Source organism: Sus scrofa, chromosome 1 (genome assembly GCF_054392235.1).
Source record: "Sus scrofa isolate SSC_HxYL_T2T_F1_AM1 chromosome 1, Sscrofa_HxYL_maternal_Yorkshire_Landrace_v2.0, whole genome shotgun sequence".
NCBI lineage: Eukaryota > Metazoa > Chordata > Mammalia > Artiodactyla > Suidae > Sus > Sus scrofa.
This window is the reverse complement of record NC_139383.1, coordinates 737,069-748,031: the sequence shown is the minus strand read 5'-3', so window position 1 is coordinate 748,031 and position 10,963 is coordinate 737,069. Positions and strand designations below refer to the sequence as shown.

The 10,963-nt window shown below is 48.9% G+C and overlaps 1 protein-coding gene across 35 annotated transcripts in view; it reads right to left on the bottom strand.

The window, feature by feature from the left end:
- The window catches only part of WDR27 (WD repeat domain 27), a 182,151-nt gene that overhangs the window by 35,001 nt on the left and 136,187 nt on the right, over positions 1 to 10,963 (bottom strand). For 33 of the 35 annotated variants that reach the window (XR_014843126.1, XR_014843004.1, XR_014843005.1 and 30 more), the window contains one exon: positions 4,882 to 5,119. The exons of the other annotated variants lie outside the window; for them this stretch is intronic. Coding sequence is in view for 23 of the 33 variants with exons in the window: in XM_085021132.1 (XP_084877258.1) it covers positions 5,063 to 5,119 (57 nt within the window). In the remaining 10 variants the exon portion in view is untranslated. Of the gene's footprint in view, positions 1 to 4,881; positions 5,120 to 10,963 lie in introns of those variants that run through there. 35 annotated transcript variants of the gene reach the window in all.

Below are 10,963 nucleotides of genomic sequence, written 5' to 3'. Positions count from 1 at the left end.
TGGCTGCCCGACGGCCTTTCTCAGTCTGCAGTTTGAATGTTTCTGGTGCTCCCTCTGAGTGCCCACAGACAACAGGCATGAAGCTGTTGTGCCTTCTCTAAGTTTGTATCAATCTGTCCAACTGTAGCTTTCAAGGCTTCAGGAAAAGGGCAGGTTTGGTTCTCAATGCTTCCAAGTCAGAGGGTGGGAGAAAAATTGGAAACCTTAATTCGGAGGGTTGTGGCCTGATATTTGAGGGAACAGGGAGAACTTAGGATCTAGTGCAGTTTACAGGCCAGAAACAAAACCTCAGATACAGTTAGCAGAACCAGTCCCTGACATCAACCGCTGTATATGGGACTTGCTAGCGCAGGATTTCTTCTTTCCACAATCATCCCCATTTCTAGCAAAGACCACTTAGTAAAACTGACTTGTTTGCACATTAAGTCTAGTTTCAATAAACCTGGACTGATATTTATACAAATGCAGCAAGAATTCCGGTTGCCCTTACTGGCTCTTTCAAGTCTTCTTTGCAGGAACTTTTTATAAGGAATATCAGGTTGAACTTTTAAAAGTCTCTGGAGACGAGGAAGCCAAACCAAGGAACTGCCATTAGACTTTACCTGCAATCCCTATAGATTTGGGTTAATTCCTCTCTTCTCAAAGCCCCCAAGATATCCTGCAGTTCCTGCACCTCCCAGGAAGGTAGGTACCCACTTGATAAGGCTGCCAGGAACTCTATAAGCAGGCTACGAGGCTAGTTTTCCAAACTGTCTGGTCATATCTGAGTCTATGCACATTCTCAAATAATACCTTCCAGTCAAAGTCTTGGTAACTAAACAATGTTTCCAACGATGTCCTGTTATAAGGAGAAGAGATTCTTATTGAACTTGTGTAAATAACTATAATTGCCATGAAAATAATAACAATACTGAGAGTTTTCTAATTCTGGAAGGATCAGGTACGGAGAAAAAGATAAGTGCTTCATCTTCGTCCATAAAGATATACTTTACCAAATTGTAGTCACAGATAGCTTATGAGGTTTCCTTAAATCTGGAAAAAGCAAAAGATGAAAGAACCAACAATGTTTCACACAAAAAGTCACAAAATTGTAATTACCCTCCTAAGTTCATTCATTTCCATGTTATTAATTCCTGTTGATCTTAATTTGTGTTGGCAGTTTCATAAAGCCATGGGTTTCTCTATTAGTGTCGTGTAAATTCCTCTACCTGTGCTATGTCCTGAAAATTTTCAGAAATACCTATATTCTGGAATACTCACCAGAGACCTTTCCATGAATCTCTCTGAAGATGAAACACATTTGTAAAAGCATCAGAGTAAAACCATAACTGTAAGTGACAAAAGACTTAAAAATAACCGTGATTAAATATCTAATGAGAAGTCATTATGATGCAACTGACAAGGAAAGTTGGTTATTTCTGTGACATACAACATTTTAAGATGATAATCGGAATTATGAATGGTAACATATATCAGATTTTTGGAATTTCCTATCATTTCTGGACCACTTGTGTTAATAGCAAACATCCATACAGGAATATCCATAAAGACCTTTTAGCATTTTTCTTATTTGACAACATGAAGCTCAGGAATTCATTTTGATACAACACAAAATCTTTGCTTTCTAACCAGATTACTTAGGGTAAAGAAAAGCATTCTATAATCTCTTAGCAGCAGTTCAATACTCAAAGAAAACTCTGTCATTTTAGCAGGTGAAAGAAAATTTCACAAGCATACTATTGATCTTAAAGTTTAGGTTGAAAAGACAAATCCTTATAATAACAACCCAAGTTTAGCCAACTTCACCATACAAGGTAAAATTCTTTCTCTCGTCCCAACTTCATACCACATTTGTCCTTTACTTTCCAACTTTCCATCCTGAAATAACCAGTTTCTCTTTAGGACAAGTTTACTTTCCTTTTCCTTTAAAAGAAAAACAAAACAAAAAAATCCCAAAAATAAAAAAAACAAAAAACCGAAAGCAAAAAACCAAACCAAAAAAACCTCCATACCTCACATCTTTCTTACCCAAAACACATCTCTTGTTCTTGCAGGTAGAGATATTTCCCTTATTCCTAGAAGTTTTAAGCACGTATATTAATGAGAATTTTATGCTTAACCCTTAGAAATCCAGTGGGACTACCATTCCCACCACCAGAGTGACCGACACGAAGTCCGTTTTATTTCCAACCCTGAGAAGGGCCCATCTGACCTTGAGCCCAGAGAAGAAATTTCATAGGCATTCCTCCTCTTTACAGGAACTTTAAGAAAATGAAGGAATTTAGTTAGGATCTTTAGAAACACGAGCACATTGACACATTTTGGCAGCTTCGAATAACAACTGACAGATCATTCCAAACACAAGTCCCACAGTAGCCAATCCATTCCCCTCTCTCCTTCCTGCTGTATACAATCTTTAAGGAAAGTTTCAGTTTCAATTTAGGTATAGTTTCTGATCTCAGTGCCTACTTGATTTTGTCCTGCTACCTGAATAATCTGTGTTGTCACCGGAACGTCCTGGATGATGTCACTGTGAGCCCTTCTTGGGCGGCCTCTTTCTTCTCCAGGGTGTCCCACGAGACCCTCCGGGATGACGATCTGCCTCCAGGGGGTGCCACTCAGTCTTTGGGTGAGGCCCCCAGGCCTCCAGGGTGCAGTCCAGAGTCCTGGCACGTTGGTGTGCATATGGCACAAGAGCAACACCCAGACGCCTTCCGTGGGTTCTGTGTTTAGCAAGGAACAGGTGCACCTCCTCGGGGTTCATGGAAAGCGGTGGCACCAGGGAGTCAGGACACGGACAGCTGCCCCTTATTTTGAGCAACATCACACGGGGAATGGATCCATAATATCCCACTGGGTCGGGGTGGGCCTCAGATTTCCGGATACAAGGCTACCTCACTCTTCCGGGCTAGGACACGTAGCCCTGGCACAACCCACTCGGGGGTTGACAGCAGAGGTCTCTCGTCTTCCTCACCTGCGGGCATCCTGTCCTCATGCCCTTTAGCCCAGAGCCTCTCCTTGGACCATGACGACAGCCTTGCCAGCCAATCCGCCTCCTTAGCTCTCTTTGGCCTCAAGTGGAGACTCCTTCGCACGTGAATAGTCAATTGAGGAGTTCCCCTTAACAAATCTGACCAGGAACCATGAGGTTGCAGGTTCGATCCCTGGCCTTGCTCAGTGGGTTAGGATCCGGCGTTGCCATGAGCTGGGGTGTAGGTCACAGACGCAGCTCGGATCCCGTGTTGCTCTGGCTCTGGTGTAGGCCAGGGCTACAGCTCCAATTAGACCCCTAGCCTGGGAACGTCCATATGCTGCGGGAGTGGCCCAAGATAAGTCAAAAAGATAAAAAAAAATTAAGGTCCTTATCCTTAGCAGGCTAATCACCTCATTCGACGGACACCTTTGATCACACCGCCCGGGAGATGGTTGGAGTGTGGCAGCTGTCATCTCTTAGGCTGACACCACAGGGCACATGGCAGAGGTGACCGGCAGGAGCACAGAGCAGCGGGCACCTGCCAGGCAGTGCTCCTCCCCAGGCATGTTACTCTGGGGGGGGGACACCAGTTTCAGGTAACGGACCCGCCCCTCGGTTGAGTCCAAGTGCAGTCACACACCTGGCAGCCACACCGTTGTAGTGTGTTGATTGCCGCTGATTGCTCATCAGTGTTGTGGCTGGACCAGCCCCTGGGGTTCTCATTATGACGGCGAGATGCTCCTCAGTAAGGCTCACCCAGAACCTTGCAAAAGCGTTTATCACGCACAGGACCCGGACCGTACACAGCACCCCTGGGGCCACGGGGTCAGGTCGCAGGAGAGAGAGAGATTGCACAGGCCAGGGTGAGGGTGGGAGGCCAGGGTTTCCAGGCCTCACTCTTTATTGGTGACTTTAAAACAAGGAGCAGGGATTTAAAGCACAGGATGAGGACAAAACAAGTGGCCCTCATGGTCAGTGGTCACAGTCACAGCCAGGATCCTGCAGACAATGGGGCCCCGCAGGGGAGGGGCCGGTGTGGCCAGTGTGGTGGGCAGTGTGTTCACTGGAGCAGGACCTGGACGCACTCTTTGAAGTGGGTGCTTAAGTCAGGCGTTTGCATCACAAAAAATAAAGCAACCGTCAGGGCTGCTACTTTTCCATGGAGCCTGGGCAACTGGAGGCCCAGAGGCCCAGAGGCCCGGAGGCCCGGAGGCCCAGAGGCCAGCGCCCTTCCCGCTGACTCACCGCCAGCTCCTCTCCTCCAACTGCTGCAGGTGGTCCCCCGGAACAGGGCCATCAAGGGGGCTGCTCAGAGCCTCGTCCACCCACCGGTACGTGGAGGGCACCTGCCCGCAAAGTCCTTACCAGTCAGGAGGGCAACCGGTCACTCTCCTTCCGCAACCTACACAGCCTCCAAGACGCGGCAGAAACCTCCGCGGTCATTGCCCGCGTCTTCCCACAGGCCTCAGGAGGTCGCCTCCCCTGGCTCTCCCGGCCGGGTCTCCCCAGAAGCATCTGCAGGGTCTCTGGGTCTCAGCAAGGTGCCCCGCCGCCCTGGTTCTGCTCCTGAACCAGAAGCACCCCCTCAGACCCTCCTGCGCTGTTGCCCGTTGGTGTGCGGCGTTCCCCTGGCAGCATCCTGGCTCTTGTGGGACCCGAGCAAGACTCGGTTCTGGGATCTCTGGCGCCAGATCCGTCTCTGAGGAACCCCTGCGGGGCGACCGGACCCTGTCTCCGCCCCCGTCAGTCACCCACAAGGGAGGGGGCGCAGAAGCCCAGCCGTGCCCACCAACCAGAGGCGGGGGGGGGGGCACCGCCGCTGCTGTGTTTCCACCGCCCTTCCCGTCTCCGTCTCTGTCCCTCCCCCACCCTCGCTGCAAAGTGCAAGTTATGAAATAAACGCAGGGTTGTTTTTTTTTCTTTATTTTAACTTTACCAAATTCTGTGCAGAAGTCCCGGATGCCATTCATTTCTCCTTTCGCAATAAGGGGGACCCTTGAAGGGAGCAGGAAGGCCACCAGCAGGAGGGGGCGTAGGTACAGCCAGCCACGGGCAGGAGGAGGAGCCTGTCACAGTCCCCGGCTCAGGTCAGCATCCCTCGGCCTGAAACAGCTGAAGCTTGCCGTCCAAGGTGGCCGTGGCGAGCTGTGACGGAAGAGAAAGCGCCGTGTGGCTTCAATCACTTTCACTGACTGAGGAACCCATGGAAGAGCGAGGTTACAGGGTACGTCTCCTTATTGTAATTTTCTAGACCGTAGAGCCAAATGCATTAAAAATAGTAAAATCTATGTATGCTACCAGCACTATCCTTAGACTTGCCTGATCCAGCTGCATCTGGCTGCTATTCTAGTATTTGTGAGTGCTCTGGTCAGAATCGATCCGTCCACACTGCCCGAAGGGGACAGGTGTCCTTTCTAAATGTCCCATAGTCTCAACCAACCAACCACGAGCACTCAGGACCCCGATGCACCATGTTGGTGTCTACGTTGGTGCAGCGGGGCCTCCCTGGAGGGGGACCCAGAACTCCGTGGCCGGCACAGGGCAGCTGGGTCAGGACCAAGGGCAAGGCTTCAGCAGTGGCCGCCCTCTGGCCCCCTGGCACGGGCTGCATTTCCAGGAGCAGATTCGAGAGAGGCGGCAAGCGCTGGGGCCTCTGGCTTAGTGGGCTCCAGCTGCCGTGACAGGACACCACGGACAGGCCGGAGGCTAGAGGTCCAAGACGGGCATCGGCTCGGTCAGGTGCAGGGGAGGCCCCTGCCAGGCTGCACTTGGCCATGCTCAGCAGGTCCTCAGTGGGCCGTCAGCCCTGTGCACCTGGCCAGGCCCCTGCCAGGCCCACCCCACTGGGGGGACCCACCCGGGGCTCGTTCAAGGTCACCTCCACATGCAGCCGCAGGAGAGGCGGGGCTTCACCGTGGGAAGCGGGGGGAGGAGGGGACACAGCGGGTCCTGCCCCCCACGTCCCTGTCTTGGCCATGAAGCCCCCCTCCATTCACCTCCCGACTCCCGTGTCCACCTCATCTGACCCATGGAGGGGAAACCTGTGCCCTGCAGTGACCCTGAAGCCCCGGCCTGCGCGGACCGGCCAGAGCCCTCGGGGGAGCTGGGAGAGCAAACTGCCAGGCTGGGTCCCTGCAGACGGGCGGTGCCCTCAGCTTCACCAACAGCGCCCCGGGGAGCTCGGTGCCACCAGTGACAGTGGAGCAGTGACTGTGTCCTTTACTAGGACAATTTTGGCAACGATCTGAAGTTGGCATCTACATGGCTGAGCCCCGGGCCATCACAGAGTCTGAACAGGGTCCACGCTACGAATTACCGCCGGGTCTGAGACCTCAGCGCGGTCCTACCTCTGGGCCACGAGGGCTGCACCAGCTCACACAGCAGCCCTGGCCAAGAGTCCCTCCACGAGGTCCCGGGGTGGCTTGGAATGCTTGGATCACACCAGCCCCAGGCGGGCTCGTCTCCAAGACCCCCGCTCCTCCCCAAAGAGCAGAGGGTTTTTTTAATATATCAACTTGATTAAAGAACAAATGAGTGAAGCGGTTTTTCTTGCAGAGGCTGAGGAAGCAGTAAAAGTGCACAGCTCGAGCTCTGTCATTAGAGACACATTTCCCTAATAGGGACAGAGTAGCCTGACAAACATGCTTCTTAATTTACCAGGCTGAGCATCCCCTTTGCCAGAGGACTCAGAGCAGAACAACTGCGACGGTGGTAACCTCGTCTTGCCCAATCAGCTGATGGCTCCACGTGCAGACGCTAAGATGGCATTTTTAAGGGCCTCACGGTGACCTCTGGTCTGCGGCGAAATGCCGTATTTTAAAGCGTTACACTGTCTGTGACCAGGTGGATGTCACAGTGTGACTTCAAATCCAACTCCTACTCATCCTACTGTGACCCCATCTGTCAGATGCCGTGAGCTCAGGACTCACCCGGAATCTTCCCTCTGTTCAAACAACACACTGAGCGGCATCTGCCTGCTGTGACCTCGCCCTCCAGCCCCTTCAGATGGCTGTACCAGGCTGGGCCGTGTCACTCACGCAGGAATCATGCAACCTCTGCCTCAGCTCTGCCCCTGGCCCCACTGTCTTCCAGCCCCTCTTGCAAACATCTGCCAATACATCCCCTTAAGTCACTGCTTTACTCCCCTTAGTCTTATGGTCAAGAATTTAAACAAAAGCCAAAGCTGGCTTTTACCTTGGGTCCAGCATTCCTCCACGCCACCCCTGTGTAATAAGTAAATACCGCGTCCAGGGTGGTGGGGCAGGTGGATTTCGGAGTCCCACGGTCGCAGGCAATGTGGGAGCTGCATAAAACACCCAGGCCCGGTCCTGGGCCCACAGATGCTTTGGAGACGTTGACATGGCCTAGGCATGGACTGGGAGGCCTCTGCCAACCTCACAGAGGGGCCACCAGCTGGGACTCGACCGCGTCCTCTGGCTCTCTGCCTTCTCCAGCACTCACAACCCCTGGAAGCCCGGCTTAGCCACTTGGGCCGTATAACAAAGGACTGAACTGGGCAGTGTGGAAACATCACACATTTCTTTCCCACAGTCCGGAGGCGGGAAGCCCACGGCCTGGGTGCCAGCGGGGTTGGGCTCTGGTGGTTATAATAACCTCATCCATCAGCTGAGGCTCACAGTGCAGATCTGGGCTCAAAAATGTCCACTGTTCGAGAGGGAAGGCCTAGTCCTCTTTCAAAGAAAAGGCAAGTTCGCACTGGGGCAAAACTGCACAAGTCCCAGAAAAATTTTATGCTCATGGGCATGTGTCACCTTTATTTGAAAACTTCTCTTTAATTGGAGTATACCAGAGAGGATGAAAAATCATACATATCCAGGATAAAAAAATAACTTCGTCTGCAAAATGCTGCCATACATCCCACACTGGCAACACCTTAGAACATTAATGATCTCTTGTTAGAAGGGACTCAAAACAACACCCTTTTCAGATAGCAGTGGTACCTCTACTTCCAAACTCCTGAACCACTAAGAAAAGGAAACAGCTACAAAAGCTAGGGGGGCAACACGTTAGGTCCCGTTCACGTGACTTTGGTTCGGATTTGGCTCAGAGTCAACCCTTGAATGTCAGGTCTCCCTCGACACACGTGGAGCACACCCTGTCCGTCCCAGGTGCCTGCACTGGCCGCTGTGGAGCAGGTGCCACGTGGGGCGGAAAAGATGAAAGGAGGCAGAAGGGCGGGTGCCAGGATCCTCCTGGAAAACGGAGGCTCCGGGAGTCAGAGAGAGGGCCAGCCGAGATGATTCTTTTTTAAGGACATGAGACACGTCCTTGGAGCCAGGTGACAAAGTACAGCCCAGACTCAGGAAAAGGAAAGCTCTCCCGATCCCTCTGCACAGGGACATGAATGACTTCCGATTGCAACGGACAGAAAGCCAACTTGGACTAGCTTAACAGAAGGCCTTCTGTTCCATGTTACTGGACCGTCTAAAGAAGCTAAGAACAAAATGGAACAAAATTTTGGAGTCAGGAGAAGCCAAAGCCACAGACTTAACTGTCCCTGGGACTCTGTCCTCACCACCTGTGTCTGAGCCCTGATGCATGACTTCCTAGTCTCCTTACTCTTGGAAACCATGTGTTTCTAATTCTCTGGTCCACGTGGCCAGAAGAAAACAAAACAAATGCCACAAATAGCAACAAAATCTAGATCACTTAAGCTACCAGGTTTCACCTTTTGCCCCTGCTTCCTCTCAGTTTCAATTTCAAAATCTGGCCCCCGTGGGACTGTGTGATCAGCAACCGGACAGTCCTATGATAACCGTGTGGGTGGAAAGTCCCCAGAAGAGCGGTGGGGCTGAAGGACAAGCTATGGGGTGGGGATGCTTTCTTTCCTCAAATAAAAGGAGGTTGTCCCATCAGAGTGAATGTTCGATTCCAGCTGAAGCAGGGGCACTGATTGCAAATTCCAGGGCAGTTAGTGTGAAATATATATATGTGTGTGTATATAAATATATATATATATATATATTTATTTATTTACTTTGCTGTACAGCAGAAATGGTCACAACACCATAAATCAACTATAGTTTTAAAAAAGAGTCAATTGATGAATTAAGAATTGAAGAGTTGATTAGAAACAGCTGAAGAGAGAATTAGTAAACTGGAAAATAGATATGAAGAAATCATCTGGAATCTGGCTCATAGAGTTGGAAGGATGAAATATGTGAAAGTTTAGATGACAGACTAATTATTAATTAGTCTATTAATCAGACTATTATTAATTCCTATTAATTTAATAGGAATTCCAGAGGAGAGAATATTTGTTTAATAAGAGTTCCAGAAAAAGAGAGCTCCAAGAGAATGGAGAAGAGGGAATATTTGAAGGACTCTTACCTAGAATTAATCAGAACCAGGGAAAAAATAAACTGTCGTTGACGGAACGAAATGAGTTATAGGAAAATTAAATAATAATAAAGGCACATTTTATGCTAAGCCTCCAGGACAGTAGGCACAATCGCCACTCTCAACTGGTGGCCTCATTCTGAATCTTTTCCACAGGGAGTGGGCCCACCTCTAGTCAGAGATTTGGGTTCGGTAAGAACGGGGTAGGGCAAGGACACCAGAGCGCAGGCCCCAAGTGACTGAGACGCAGTGAGAGCAAAGGCCCCCTTTTTTATATATCACTCATTTTAAGTATGACTGTCAGCTATTGGCCAGGAGCTCTGCCATGGTGTCTGCCACTGAAAATGCACATTTAACTTTGATGAAAATCAGGCACCAACATTTTTTGCCTAGTGTTTTATACTTTCCAAGTTTTGTTTAAAAAGTCTCTTCCAAACAGAAGTCACAAAGCTATTTTCCTAGAATTTATTCTACTTACTTACAGTACATTTCAATCTTAGACATTTAAGTCACTCGATGTATGCAGGTTTAAACAGAAATACAGTTTTATTTCTTTTCATAATGGGCAATTTTTCCTAAACATTGTACCAAATTATCTATCTTTCCCCACCATTTTGTGGGACCCATACTTAACAAGTCTATCTCTGAATTCTCTATGCTATCACTATGGCTTTATTTCAGTTTGAACCAATAACATACTGTTTTTCTTTCTATGCTTTTTAGTTCTCATTATCTAACAGGAAAAATATCAAGCTGACTTAGCCCTTTTTCCCACAATAGTGGACACAAATGCTTTTTCTGCATCTACTGAAATAACAAAATATTTTCTCTTATCCAAGTAGTGAATTAAGTCATTAGATCTCCTGAGGTTGAACCAGTCTTTCATTTGGGGATAAATCCTACTTAACCAACATGCATTTTTAAGTGCACAGTTGAAATCAGTGGGATATATTTTATTTAGGATTCACATAGGTTTATTCACAACTGAAATACATGTGTAATCACTTTTTGCTTTATATAAATAAAACATACCTTGCCCTCATTGTGAAACAAGTGGAATTCTCATCCACTCGTATCTCTGGGAGCACAGAATTGCATCGTCACATGGAAAGTGCTTTGGCAGTTTCTTATAAGGTAAAACATACATTTAATATACGACGCAGAAATCCCAGATGTAAGTGTGTATCCAAGAAAAATAAAAACGCATTCACACAAAGAGCTGTTCATGAACGTTCCTGTACTGTGTTCATTACAGACTAAAATTCAAGCAACTGGTGAGTGGGCACACCAAGCGTCATAACCTTGATGGAACGAACTGCTGGAAAGTGAAAAAATATGAAGACCCCCCGAAAAGCTGAATGCATGAGTCCATGCCCTGAGCACACACTCTATTATTCGATTTATGTCATTTCCTTAAAAAAAAAAAAAAACAGTTGGGGCCAGAAATCAAGTGAGTGGCTGGGGTGGAAAGAGGGCGTTGACTGCACAGGAGCTCAGGAGGCCTGGGGCGGGGGGGCGTTCTCCACCGTGGCTGTTGGGGGACTTGGGGAAGGGATGTCTCTGGGTGTTTGAATGCCTAAAACTTTAAAAAGATGCCTTTTCAGGATCACACAGCTTATGTGTGCACAG